At 40.9% G+C, this 15,159-nt stretch overlaps 1 protein-coding gene across 3 annotated transcripts in view; it reads left to right on the forward strand.

Moving 5' to 3' along the window:
• Positions 1 to 3,268: 3,268 nt before the first annotated feature.
• The window catches only part of RTN3 (reticulon 3), a 57,473-nt gene continuing 45,582 nt past the window's right edge, over positions 3,269 to 15,159 (forward strand). Inside the window, exon 1 of one of the 3 annotated variants that reach the window (XM_077862116.1) lies at positions 3,269 to 3,878. In XM_077862116.1, the coding sequence (XP_077718242.1) occupies positions 3,740 to 3,878 (139 nt within the window). In that variant the 5' untranslated portion in view covers positions 3,269 to 3,739. The remainder of the gene's footprint in view (positions 3,879 to 15,159) is intronic. The other 2 variants (XM_077862117.1, XM_077862118.1) reach the window with 2 other exon arrangements.

A 15,159-nucleotide genomic window follows, 5' to 3' on the forward strand; every position in this document is an offset into this window, starting at 1 on the left:
AATATATATATTTTTTTAAATTAAATATATTTAAAAAAAGAAAAAATATATTTTTTTCTAATACGCAAGAAAAAGATGGGATAATGAGATGGCCTAGAATCTGTGTGGAGAAATTAGCTGGGTAAATACGAGTCCTATACAGACAGGGCCAAGGAAGAAGAGACTCAGCTCAGTGCCTCAGCAGGAAAAATTGCTCCAAAGAACTGAGAAGTGGCTATGCTCCAGGGAGCACTTTAAAAATCCCATCTAGGGGCGCCTGGGTGGCTCAGTTGGTTAAGCATCTGCCCTCAGCTCAGGTCCTGATCCCAGAGTCCTGGGATGGAGCCCATATCAGGCTCCCTGCTCAGTGGGGCATCTGTGTCTCCTCTCCCTGCCCCTCCCCCATGCTCGCTCTCTCTCTGCTCTCTCAAATAAATAAAATCTTTTAAAAATAATAATAATAAAATCCCATCTGAGCCTTTCCCTGCCTGAAAACATTCACTGAATCCCCATTAGCCTTTAAAGGAAGCCTCAGTTCCTTATGCTGTATTATTGCTTCTCCACACTCTAGTCCCAACACATCTCCCCCATTTTATCTCCCTCTTGTTAAGCCCTTGGCTCTTGCCAACCTGGGCTAACCACACCCAAAACACCTTACACAGCATCACACTTCTGACCCTCTAGCTACCACAGATGGTTGTGCATTCTATGTGTAGGTCTAAGGCAGCCTGTGGAGGGGAATGTCAAGAAGGGATCAAATGTAGGCCAAGTTCTGCTAAACAAGTCAGCATTAAAGTGCATCATGGGTTGGGGTGGGAGGAGGGGTGCTTTTCTGGACTGGTCTACTCAGAAGGAGGTCTTATTGTACACTTGCACAAAAGCAGCCCCTGGCATTTGCTTCATACCATTCTCCTCTGCCTTTAATGACCTCCTTCCTATTAGAAACTCCTGACTTTGTGCTTCATAAGACCTCCCCAAGCCACTACAACTCTATATTGATTCCCTCTCCCTTTAAAATTGTACAATTCACTTGCCTTCTAAGCAGAACACTAGAGTTTTGTGTTGCTGGGAGCTGTTCTGGTCGCTATTTAGTTCTACTTTTATGTGAGTGTGTTTTAAGCCCCAGCTACCTTGTAGGCTCATTGATGATAGGACAAACATTTTTTGGATTCCTCTAAATTTCCCAGGATAGTGTCATTCACTCAACAGGTGATCAGTAAACATATATACAAATAACATCTCAAGCAAGAGTCTCAGGGAAGTTTACTGATACAGCAAGAGGGCACAGGTCAGGAATTGGACCTAGCACAAATGCCTCTGCTGTAAGAAATCTTAAAAGTATGAAAGGACCACCAAGACACCATCAGTGTCTTGATTTTTAGCTTCTTTTCTCTGCTTCTAGTTACCATGAAAGCAGGCTTCCTTTTTTTTTAAGATTTTTAAAATTTATTTATTCATGAGAGACAGAGAGAGAGAGAGAGAGAGAGAGAGAGAGGCAGAGACACAGGCAGAGGGAGAAGCAGGCTCCATGCAGGGAGCCTGAAGCGGGACTTGATCCCAGGACTCCAGGACCACGCTCTGGGCCGAAGGCAGGTGCTAAACTGCTGAGCCACCCAGGGATCCCCCCAGGCTTCCTTTTCAACCAGGTCTTCGGGTCCTAGCAATCGCTGTCAGGGCTAGGGGCCAGCATCATTCATCTCCTTATCCAGCTCTTAGCAACATATATTTTTAAAGTTTATGTATGTATAAGAATGGGTAAATAACTGGCCTTGTTATCAGATTGGCCTGTATTTCCCTTTGTCATCTAAAAGATTGCTGCATTATCAACTGATGCTGTGTCAGAGTAAGATATTTGCCACCAAGTTATTTTGGGAAGTATCTTCTGTGCCTTTTATTCAGAGTGTTGCAATGGCCAGTTTTTTTCCTATCTGAGCTCTACCTGACCTTAAAAACTGTCAAAGGCAGATGTAGTCCACTTCCTGTTCTAGAAGATTTCCACTGGTCAGATCACTTTCCCTCTGTGTTTGCTGCCTGGCTCACTATCTCTCCCTTCATGAGGCTGTATCTCGACAGGATCTGCTGATCTTGCAATTGCCCTTCAGGTCATCGATTGCTGCTTTAGCAATAACAAGGCCTACAGTTTTGATTGTTGTCATTTCCACTTTGCAGTACCCTTTTGAAGAGAATTATGCATATTTCTAATATTGTAACCAAGAAGTATGGAGAAGGCTTTCTATTTCACAGTCCAACCAAAGAGAAGACAAAAAAGTAAGCAAAGTCCAGGATAAGCTAGATACTTGGTTTCAAATAAGTTTTCGGCCAAGGACCTCATTTAGGCTGTGAATAAAATTCAATTATGTATATATTGTGGCATATTCTCAATTTTAAATACCTCATTTTACCCTCCTCCATAACCACAGCCAGGATGTTATCTCCTGGTTCTTCTTTTTCTTATTAACTCAGCTATTTTTTCTTCAAAATATGTCTTCTTGGGACCCCTGGGTGGCTCAGCCGTTGGGCGTCTGCCTTTGGCTCAGGGTGTGATCCAGATTCAGGGATCGAGTCCCACATCCAGCTCCCTGCGTGGAGCCTGTTTCTCCCTCTGCGTGTGTCTCTGCCTCTCTTTGTGTCTCTCACGAATAAATAAATAAATAATCTTAAAAAAAAAATGTCTTCTTTGGGTAGCCTGGGTGGCTCAGCGGTTTAGCGCCGCCTTGGGCCGGAGGGCATGATCCTGGAGACCCAGGATTGAGTCCCACGTGGGGTTCCCTGCATGGAGCCTGCTTGTGTCTCTGCCTCTCTCTGTGCCTCTCATGAATAAATAAATAAAATATTTTTTTTAAAAAAAGGATAAAAATCTAAAGAAAAATAACAAATCTTTTAAAAAAACATGTGTCTTCTTTACCTGGTAACCTTTCCTTTTGGAGGAAAGGCCAGCCTTAAGACCCACAGTGGACCTCTCTTGGGAACAGAAACAAGAATATGAAGCAGGTTCTGCGACTGCATTGCAATGTGACTGGAATGACTAATAGTTTTTCATTCTGTATAGCATCCAGCTCCACCTACCAAATGGGAGGCAGTACCATCTCTGCCTCATGGTGATATTACGACACATCCAGAAAAATCCATAGAGCACCTTGCAGAGTGGGCCTATCCACCTCGCGGTTTTCACTTTTCATTGGAATCACAGGCAGCCGGAACGCATCAGACAAAAGACATCCGCCCTGGAATTTATGAGAAAGACATACCCCAGCTATAGGAAGCAAGGGAAACTTAACATCGTTAAAACACGGAATCGGCCAACCCTAAAAGATACACAAAAGAGGAAGAAACACCAACCTGCGGGGGCCCCTCCCACTTCGGCCGCATCGGTGGGCGGGGCTTGGCGCTTGGCCACGCCCCCTGCGACGGGTTCCCGAAGGGGCGAGGCCCACCCGGGGCTCTCGCGCGGACGCAGCGTGAAGCCGGCTTTGCCCCACCTTCCCCACAGGAACGCGGAGGGACCGTTCTTGCGCTTGCGCCCTGCGTCGCTGGGCGCCTTGGCGCGACCGCCGCCCGCCCGAGAGCCCCCTGTGCGCCTGCGCGCTCGCGCTCCCGCCCTCGCAGCGCTCGGCTGAGTCAGTCAGTCTGTCGGAGTCCGTCCTCGGAGCAGGAGGCGAGAAGGGGCTTTCGAGAGCCGGCTGCCCGATTCTTTGCTTTCCCCTCCCTCTCTCCCGCCCCGTATCTCTCTTACCCCTCTCCTGCCTTTGCTTGCGCAGCCATGGCGGAGCCGTCGGCGGCCACTCAGTCCCCATCCGTGTCCTCCTCGTCCTCCGGGGCCGAACCCGCGGCGCCCGGCGGTGGGAGCCCCGGAGCCTGCCCCGCCCTGGGGGCGAAGAGCTGCGGCTCCTCGTGTGCGGGTGAGGCGCGCCGGGGGAACCCCGCCCTCGGGGGGATGGCTTGGGGGTCGGGGAAGGCAAATCGCCTCGCCTCCTGGAAGCTTCGGTCCCCGGGAACCAGCGTCTGGGAAATGGGCTAAGGGGGAGGGGAGCGTAAGATGGTGCTGGCGGTGGGGACATAACGCGGTGCGAGGCTAACAGGTTGGGGGCGGGGGGGTGTATTTTAGGGAGTGGGCGTTAACGCCGAGGAGGGGCAGGTGGGGGAAAACACCGGTTCGGGGGAGCTGTCCGCCGAACCGGGGCGATTTAGTGCAGGATTAGACAGATTGAGAGGATTGGGGCAGGTTGGTCATCGGAGGAAGAACTAGCTACGGTTTTGATGGTGAAAGGGTTGCATTGCAGGTTTGCAGACAGGTGTTGACATAATAAATTTATGGTAGTCTTCCCTCCACCCCACCCCACCCCCCAAAAGGAAAATTTTTTTTTTTTTTTTTTGGCTTCCCGTAGGGAGGGTCAGGAAGTTTAATGGAAACATTGTAGCCGTTTTCTATACTCTTTTCATCTGCTTGTAAGTTTTTTTTTGGTTTTTTTTTTTTTTTTTTTCGTAGCTAGACTCTCTAAATGCCCGCTTTTCTGAGGCTCCGAGGTAAGAGGAGGCGTGATGAGAATAGCTCAGGGAAGATTTGGGAGGGAGCAGCTGATGGTACAAGATGGATCCGTGGCTGCATCTGCAACACAGCCTGCTCTTCACTGGCGCGGCGTGGGGGTGGGGACAGGCAATCAGTTGCTTATATTCTGGAAGATAATAGAGTCCTGCCAAGTCGTCAACACGTTTTGATTTCATGCTCTATAGGCTATTCTTGATAGCAGTGTAACAAAAAGGGGTGTTTAGCGCAGAAAGGGGGGAGGGGGAGAGAAATTAGACAAAGCAGGAGCTGGTTGAGCCCTTCTCCCATCTCTGAAAGACTAGGAGGGAGGCTGCAGGCCGCTTTTAGTTTCCATTGTATACGCATTTGCCTGCTGGTGGGAGCTGGCTGGCAAGCTCAAGCTCCCCTCGTGCGGAGATCTGCAGTGCAGATGCCTTCTTGAGAGGAAGAAAAAAAAAATGCACCATGAGCAGGTGGTAGTTCTTAAAGGAACTCAGTCTTTGAAGAAAAGAAAAAAAAACCTTTTTGTCAGAAGAAGCGGGTCATAAGCCCAGGAGAGTACAGATAATTTTGCTCTGTATTTAGTTACCTTAAAGGATTTTGAGGGGTTTTAAAATACATTACTGTCTCCTTTGCCAGAATCTTAGGTTGACTGTTCTAAAGAACGTTGAATTTCTGATCTTTTCTTTAGATACACTCTATAGGTGTTGGGGTGTTTTTTATTTTTATTTATTTATTTATTTTTTAAGTAATCTCTACACTCAGCATGAGGCTCAAACTCAAGACCCTGAGATTAAGAATTGAATGCTCCACCAACTGAACCAGCCAGACACCCCTTTTTTCTAGGTTTTTTTGAACAGTGGGTTTCCACATAAGAGCTTTGGTACCCTGTTGGATTTTCCAGTGTTTTTGGCCAATTCAGTAGAAACAGTATCAAAGGAAGCTTCTGCAAGGTCAAGATTAGCTATGGTGATAAAGGAATGAGGCAGCAAATTTAGAACACTTGTTCTCTTTAAACCATCAGCATTTCTCCTCCAAATTTTTGTGTTCTGGGCAAAGGTTCAGATGAACAGCAGCTTCCCTAGAACTTAGCAACTTGGTGGTTTGGATTTAATCATTTGTCATTGCTTACAGTTTGGTTGTTGGTTGGCCCTTTTGTACATAGCTTTTGATTCTCTTGATTTAAAATTTTGATTACCTGCAAAATAGATACTATGTCTTAAATTCTTGTCTATTGTAGATGTATATTAATATTATCTAAAAAGCATTAGTACAGTTTGGTGGACCTCATCTGTCAGGTCACTGCTTGAAAAGTTTAGCTTAAGATACTGCAGTGTGTAGTCATTATTACATTGGAGAAGCTCTTCCTCCTTGCAAAATACTTTCTCCATATCTCATAGGATATGTCTTAAGTTTCTGCACTACAAAAATAAGATGAAGTTTGTTATTCCAAATTTAACCTATTTAAAACATGTAAAAATCTACCTTATTTAAAAAATCGACGAGTGTTGATGTCAACCTTCAGCTTCACATTTTTTCACCAAATTCCTCTGGGTTTTTAGAGACTGAAAAAGTAAAAGAAGCAGTCATTTGGTGTCCTGCAGGAAGAAATTTTGTCTTTCTTGACCTGTCCAGTAACATCTTTTAAAGTATTAGTTCTACTCAGGATAGAGAATGAGTAATCGCACTCTCTGGTCTACTGGCTTAGGTAGTAGAGCAGCCAGCAGTGTAATAGGCTTGGAGAAGGAGGTCTAGGGCCAGAATTGACTTCCCAGATTTCTGCCTTTGAAGAAAATCAAAGATCTCAAAGGCAGAAATTTGAGATTAAGGTAAAAGAGAGTTAAATATTTAGTGTTCTTTTCAGGACGAGAATTGCCTTTATCAGACATCAAATATAGGTACATGTCTGTTTGAACTTTACAAGTTTACTGTTTTTATAGTATTTGAAATTTATTAGTAGTATAAAAATAGTGATACCAGAATAAAGCTACATTTCTTCTCTGTTCATGGAAATTAAATTAAAACAGCTTGGACAATTAAAAAAAAAAGTTTTTGCTTTTTTTTTTTTTAAGATTTTATTTATTTATTCATGAGAGAGACAGAGGCAGAGGGGAAAGAAGGCTCCACGCAGGGAGCTTGACGTGGGACTCGATCCCAGGTCTCCAGGATCATGCCCTGGGCTGAAGGCGGCGCTAAACCACTGAGCTACCTGGGCTTCCCAGTTTTTGCTTTAAATACTTAATTTTCCTCACTTGTGAAACTTAATTGTCCTGTGTAGTTTTTATGGCATCATTTTGCACTTTGTTCTATCATGTCAATCAAATGTGAGTATGTAGTTTGTATTTTCCATCTTAACCTTATGTTAAGGTTAATAATTGTATGACTGTGCATATCATGAGCCTCAGCAATTTGACCTAGGCAAAATTGCTTTGTGCCCTTAAATCCTCTTACTGAGTAAAAAAAAAAAAAAAATTTTTTTTAAAGATTGTATTTATTTATTCATGAGAGACACAGAGAGAACAAGAGGCAGAGACACAGGCAGATGGAGAAGCAGGCTCCATGTAGGAAGCCCGATGTGGGACTCGATCCCGGGTCTCCAGAATCACGCCCTGGGCCGAAGGCAGGCACTAAACCGCTGAGCCACCCAGGGATCCCCCTGAGTAAAAATATCTAATATTTGATACATCTGTGTGCAGGTTACAAACAATTTTGCACATACATACAAAATAGCAGTTGAATTGCAAGAGAAATCATAGTCATCTTCATAATGAAATAAGAGCTTATAAGACTTTCTTCTTTGGGGATCCCTGGGTGGCGCAGCGGTTTGGCGCCTGCATTTGGCCCAGGGCGCGATCCTGGAGACCCGGGATCGAATCCCACGACGGGCTCCTGGTGCATGGAGCCTGCTTCTCCCTCTGCCTGTGTCTCTGCCTCTCTCTCTCTCTCTCTCACTGCGTGCCTATCATAAATAAATTAAAAAAAAATTTAAAAAAAAAGACTTCTTTGTAAAAATGAATCTGTTTCAGCTTATCACATTAATGTCTTCAGGCTATCAGCCCTTTCATTCAGCTATCGTGTTAAAAAGGAAGTGGGAGACTGGGTGACGGGCCCTGAGGGGGGCACTTGATGGGATGAGCACTGGGTGTTATACTATATGTTGGCAAATTGAACTCCAATTAAAAAAAAAGAAGTATTCTATATCTGGGGCACCTGGGTGGCTCAGGTCAGATCCCGGGGTCCTGGGATCGAGTCCCACATCGGGATCCCTGCAGGGTGCCTGCTTCTCCCTCTGCCTATGTCTCTACCTCTCTCTGTCTCTCATGAATAAATAAATAAAATCCTAAAAAAAAAAAAAGGAAGTGGGAGGCGGCCAGGGTGCTTTATAAATAGGTTGACATGACACCAATGTGCTTAAGTATTGGGTGCCCAGGCTGACTCACTGAAACAGTACGCGAGTCTTGATCTTGAGGTGGTGAATTCAAGCACCATGTGGGGTGTAGAGATTACTAAATAAATAAAGCTTTAAAAAGGATATGCAAAATAAAAAATAAAAAAAATAAAAAGGATATGCTTAACTATTTTCTGCAGCATTCCGACCATAAGTGCAGTTATGATGTACTGTGAAACCACTGTCACTGGAAGCAAGAGTACAAGAGGCAGCAAGAATAGTCGTGTCATTATGGTTTACATTTGCCTGTTGATTTGGATGGTTTTTGTTCCCGAGCAATAAAAGGTTTCTTTTAATGCTTTTTTCTCTTAGAGTCACATTGACAAATAATTTAACCACTCTGATCAAACCAACCAGTCATATACATTTAACAGGTATACCTTAGCCCTATTGAAAGCTCTAGAGCATTATTTATTAAATTGCTGGTAAGTGCATCAGTGTTTTTAAATTTTATGATTTTAGAGATGGTCTGAAAACAATATAAATATTATTGCTTTTATTGTATTCTATGGTAAGGAAATTATATATTTGTCCTAATAAAGGACTCACCATTTTTGTTTTGGTTGCTGGGGACTCACCTGTTTGATCCTATGCATGTTTCAAACACTTGTAAATGAAATTTTGGTAGTGAAGGAATTGGTGATATGTCATTGAAGTTTAAGGAAAATTAAAGTTTCCAGTTTTGTTTGAGGTTATTTGTTGTATAGCAAAGCACTACTTTTTAGTAGTAACCCTGGAATTTTGTAATTTCAAGTGGAATTATAAAAGCTCCAAATAAATGAATAACTGCATATTTGTTCTATGTACTTATAGTTTGAGTTCGACTTTATTGTTAATGATGAAATTATGACTGCCTCCTAAACTGTATAAACTTGTGAAAATACATTAATTTCATTGTAAAACTTTTTAGATAATATTTATCAATTTGGTGTTATGTTTGTATAGTTATCTCATTCAGAAGTTGCCCACGAAACAGACTTACCTTTTATTCAGTTCATTTATATGAACAGCTGTTAATTCTAGAATTATTTTTGGTCATTGGGTATGCTACAGATGTTTTGAAAAGTTGTGTATACCAAGTAATTTTAGCTATAATCAGTTTTTTACTGCGTATCTGTGACATATATGAGACTTCTTAATCTGTGATACTGCAATTTCAGAGAGAATCCCTTTAAATACTGTATAAGATTTGTGTTTTTATTTGTGTTAGAGATATAATTGTCAGTAGGTAGCCCACTTTCATGATTTTTTTTTAAATTATTTCAAAGAAATATACCTTCCTGTTCTCTCCAATGAACTGTTTTATTTCTCCCTGTAATCACATCATCATAACCTAACCAGGAGAGGAAGTGCGAGTTTTCTGACACATTCCTCATTGGCTGCTTGCCCTTGAGGATATGTTGAAGGGTATTTTGGAAAACTTTTTAAGCAAAACTGATACAGAGGCCCTTTTGTCCTTTTACCTGAAAGCATTTTAACCATGAGAAAGAAGTGTTCTCATTTTACATAGGAGGCAGAAATATTTTTATCTTATAATTTAACATACAGTAAAGCTCTTTGGAAGACAGGCAAACAAAACAGATCATCTAGCTCTCTAGAGGCTATATTCAGTAGGAGAAAGACTTGTGTTATGTTTATCTGTGATGTAGGTAATGATATAAAGCCTCATTTTACAGATGAGGAATCAGGCTCAGATTAAGTGACATGCCTAAAGGTTTGTGCTGTAACGTTGAGGGTAAATAAAACTAAGGGAGTAAGGGCCCGATTCAGTTCTCTTTCAAATATACACACTGCCTGTCTTTAAAATTTGAAACAACATGTGATGAAAATCATTCGATCATCCTCTTTACTTTGGTTACTGATTGAACTTAAACACTTTAATTTCTGGTCCCATGATTCCTAAGCCAGGTGACTTTTTGCTCTGCTTTTCTACAGAAACTTTTCTTGTCATGTTCACTAGTTATTAAATCCAGTAATTACTTCTCAGTTCTTTTTTTTTTTTTTTTTTTTTTTTTTTTATTTAGCATAGTCACACAGAGAGAGAGAGAGGCAGAGACATAGGCAGAGGGAGAAGCAGGCTCCATGCACCAGGAGCCCTACGGGGGGATTCAATCCCGGGTCTCCAGGATCACGCCCTGGGCCAAAGGCAGGCGCCAAACCACTGTGCCACCTAGGGATCCCTCAGTCCTCCTCTTAAAGGCTTATCAGCAGCTTCTGGTAAAATTGATCACTTGCTTTCTTCTTGAAGTACCTTTTTTTTTTTTTTTTTTTTGAAGTACCTTTCTTATTTGTCTTCTACCACACCACATACTTTCATTGGCTGCTCCTACTGTGTCCTTTGCTAGTTCTTTTTTTTTTTTTTTTTTAATTTAAGATACAATTCGTATAAGAAGCACCATTTTAAAGTGTTTTCTTGTATATATAGAAGGTTGTGCAACCATCACCATTGCCTAGTTCAAGAACATTTTCATCACCCCCAAAAGAAATTTTACATGTGGCAATCACTCTCCATTCCTCCCTCCTTAGTAACCACTAATCTTTCTGACTCTGTGGATTTCGTTATTACTGGGATTTCATATTGCTAACTTTTTTTGCCTCCCCAACTAAAGTTTATTTAGAGTACTCCAGGACTCACTTCTCAGAACTTTTCTCTTTACATTGGTTTCATTTATGATACCCATCTTATGGTTTGAAATACTATCTATAAATTGGTGACTTCCAAATCTTTATCTTTGGTCTTCATGTCTAATGGGCATCTCAAACTTACTGTGTCTACTCCTGATTTTTCCTTTTATAAATCTATTCTTCTCAGTTGTTTACATCTCAGTAAACAATCATTCATCCATCTTTTGCCCAAATCAAAAAGCTTGGAGTCACTCTTGACTCTTCTCTTTCCTTCATAAAACAATCAGCATAAAAATCATAAAACAATCAGCTGCCCAGTGGCCCAGCGGTTTAGTACCGCCTTCAGCCCCGGGGTATGGTCCTGGAGGGCCAGGATGGAGTCCAACAAAAGCAGGCTCCCTGCATGGAGCCTGCTTCTCCCTCTTTCTGTGTCTCAGCCTCTCTTTCTCTGTGTCTCTCATGAATAAATAAATAAAATCTTTTTTTTATTATTATTTTTTTAAATCTTTTTAAAAAAAATCAGCAAATCCTATTGATTCTACCTTCAGTATTTATCCAGTATCTAACCAATTTTCCCAACCTCCATTGTTATCTCCTTGGCCCAAGCTGCTATCATATTTCTCCTGGATTATTGCACTTGCCTGCTAACTGGTCTTCAAACTTTATCCCATACATCCTTTTTTTTTTTTTTTTTAAGATTTTATTTATTTATTCATTCATGAGACACACACACACACACACACAGAGGCACAGGTAGAGGGAGAAGCAGGCTCCATGCAGGGAGCCAGATGTGGGACTCGATTCCAGGTCTTCAGGATCATACCCTGGGCTGAAGGCAGAGCCACCCAGGCTGCGCCCTTACCTCTTTTCAGTGTGTTTTCCAAAGCACAGCTGATGTAAACCTGTGAAAAATGTAAGTGATATCTTGTCACTTATGGACAAATGTTCTAGTAGCTTCCGATCACAATCATCAGAATTGCCAAAGTCCATAGAGGGCTTTTGAAGCCTTATGATATCTGGCCTTAACCTCCATCTTGCTCAGCTTTAGCTTCACTGGCTCCCTTGCTATTCTTCACACCAGGAATACTTCTGTACCTCAGAGTCTTATTTGCTGTTTTCTCTGTTTATAATGCTCTTCCCTGTATATCTTCACAGCTTTTTCTCCCTCAGCTTTGTTAGGTCTTTGACCACCTTATCTAAATTGCACAAGAAAAAACACCTTTTAGGCCTTCTTTGCTTTATTTTTCTTATCATCTGTCATAATCTCCTGATATTTACATATTTTATAGTATATAATCTGACTTTGTTTATTGTCCATCTTCCACATTAGATAAAGGTTCCACCAGCATAGAAGTTTTTTGCTGTTTTATTCACTGCTCTGTTTCTAATGTCTGGGCAGGACCTGATGCAAAGCATGCCTTCAGATATTTTTGAATGAGCAACTAATCATTTTTGTTCAGCAACTAAAACTAGTCCTTGGTTCATAATAGGTGTTCAATAAGTATTTATGGAATAAATAGAGAAATTCTAGTCCCAGAAAAACATGCATACGTGTTTTTATACAAAATACTACATAGGCTTTCACGAGGTTCATAGTTCATGAACTACTATGAAATTGTTCATAAACTACAGATTAAGAATGTTTGGTTTTGAGTGGCTCAGTTGGTTAAGCCTCTGCCTTTGGCTCATGTCATGATCCCAGGGTCCTGGGATTGAACTCTGCATCGGGATCCTTGTTTAGCAGGGAGCCTGCAACTCCCTGTCCTGCTCCCGCTGCTTGTACATTCTGTGTATCAAATAAATAAATAAAAACTTAAAAAAAAAGTTTGGTTTTTGAAAATTGAATTAAAAGTTTTGCAAAAACTTATCTTTATGGAAATTGACATATCCACATAGGTACGGAGAAGAGAGTTTCTATGTAAGCCCATAAAACTGTATCTGTAGTAAATATATCTTATGTTTAAGATTGGTTCCTTTTACTACTCTACTTCTGGATTCATGCTATTTTCCACTAATGGCTTTAGTCCAGAAAGGTTTCATTTTATAATCTCCTGAATGCCACGTTTTGGTGTGTTATAAAGACACTCCATTTCCAATAAGGACTCAGTGGTAGGCTAGTTTAATGTGTCAGGATTTTTAAATATGTTAAGTCTAATTTCCATTTTATTCCTAACAAAATCTGACGTTTTGATTCAGTACATTGATCTTGAACAGTATTTGGATAAGGGTAAGACATTTCTAAAAGTAAGTGTGGTGTTTTAGTTGGGTCATTAAAGTGTTTGTAACCAATTTCCTATTTACACAGTCCATTTTATTTCTTTCTGTTAGACTTCTAATTGTGTTTCTTTTACAACAAGAATTCTGCTTGTTCTTTCTCTTGGATTGCATATACATTTACTCCCTAAATGTACAAAGAAAATCTTCCAACTCTTTCAGGGTGCTAACAGAAGAGTTACAGTGGCAAGTGCTTAATGACTTGCTTCCAGAGAGTACAGTGCGGAAGAATGGGGGAGAAGTACTACATGGAGAAACCAGGCAAACTATCTCAGCCAGAGGATCAAGGTTAACATTTTCAGTGTTAAGTCATATTGATAGCATGTACCCTTGATACGTTATGACAAGGATGGCCCTTCACCTAAGTGGTAATCTTCTCCAAAACTCCATTCTAACTATGAAACAAACTCAAATTGAGGGATATTCTGCAAAATATCTAACCCCAAAACTATCAAGATCATTAAAAACAAGGAAAATCTGAGAAATGGTCATAGTCCAAAAGAGGCTAAAGAGACAGGATGACAAAACATGATCTAGTATTCTGAATGGGATTCTGGAACAGAAAAGAGGCATTAGGGAAAAAGTAATGAAATCTGAATGAAGTATGAGGTTCACTTATTAGTAGTATCAGTGTTTATTAGTTGTGACATATATACCACCATATTAATGTAACTTGTTAACAATGGGAGAAACTGAGTGCTGGATATAAAGCAACATTCTACTGCCTTTGGACCTTTTCTGTAAATCTAAAATTATTCTAAAATAAAAAGTTTCTTTGTTTTTTAAAGAAAGTCATAATCTTGAAATCAAAATTGCTTTGGGAAAGGCAAGGAGTCCGCTTTCACTACTTCTATTCAGTAATAGAGGTCCTAACAAAAATATAAGGGGGGGGAAATGCCATAAAGTTTGGGGAAATAATTGGTCTGCCTGTCCCTGGAATTCTGATAGGTGAGGGGCATTAATTGACACAGTTTAGCAGCTTCTACTGAAATGATAAGAATTGCCATCAGGAATTGTAGTCATGAGAAAGAGTAGAAAGACCCTTTTCAGGGAGCCTAGCTTTATAGGCAAAAGGGAAATTGTAAGTGACAAAAATCTTTTAGATTTATTGAGGAGGGGTGGAAAGAGAGCAAGCGAGCATTAGAGAGTATGTACACACAAGGGGAGGAGGGGCCGGGGAGAGAGAAGCAGGCTGCTTGCTGAGCAGATACTCAGGGCTCAATCCCTGGACCCCAGGATCATGATCTAAACCAGAGGCAGGAGGCAGCCTGGGTGGCTCAGCGGTTTAGCGCCGCCTTCAGCCCAGGGTGTGATCCTGGAGACCCAGGATCGAGTCCCATGTCAGGCTCCCTGAATGGAGCCTGCTTCTCCCTCTGCCTGTGTCTCTACCTCTTTCTCTCTGTGTGTCTCTCATGAATAAATAAATAAAATCTTAAAAAAAAAAAACCAAAGGCAGATGGATCCTTGACTAAGCCACCCAGGTGCCCTGTGACAAAAATCTTTTAAATGCTAGAGAGAGAAGATGTTTGAAATAGCTGATGAATTTCCAATATTTATTATATTAATTTTAGATAAAATTTCAAACACTGCCTTTCCTTATGTATTGTTAGATGCTCTAATAATCTATAGAAACTAACAAAAAGACAAATGTTTCAAAGTTAATTATAAATGTCATTCAATATACAAAGTTAACCCTTTTTTTTTTCTTTAAGATTTTATTTATTCATGAGAGTCACAGAGAGGCAGGCTCCCTGTGGGAGGATCCCAGGACCCTGAGATCACACCCTAGGCCAAAGGCAGATACTCAACCACTGAGCCACTCTGAATTTGTATTTTTTACCAAAATGGGATCACGTTATTTAAACTTCTTTTATGGTGTTCTTTTTTATTCAGTGTGCTATTGGCATCTTTTAATGTCAGTGAATTCCTGTATACAATACAATTTTTAATGAACAGTATATCAAAACTTATTTAACCAGTGTCTAATAGACCTTTACTAGGTTTACTAAATAAATAAAAAATTAATGCCAAGATTATGCAGTAGTTTTTCAATTAAGTTTGTGTTCTACCTGCTGACGTATTTTTAAAACACACATGATATTGTCACTCCCTTATAGTAAAATTTTCACTGTTTCCTCATTGCATATAGGATATAATCCAAATTTCATTACATGACTTTTAAAACCATATAGAATACGGCAAGTTGTTCCTTTTCTCCAGAACGCCTTCCTCGGTCACCTGAAGACCAGTATGGCTAAGTTTACCATCTCTTCTACAATGTATCCTACTGATTACCTCTGTCTCATTC

This window comes from Canis aureus, chromosome 21 (genome assembly GCF_053574225.1).
Source record: "Canis aureus isolate CA01 chromosome 21, VMU_Caureus_v.1.0, whole genome shotgun sequence".
Taxonomy (NCBI): Eukaryota; Metazoa; Chordata; class Mammalia; order Carnivora; family Canidae; genus Canis; species Canis aureus.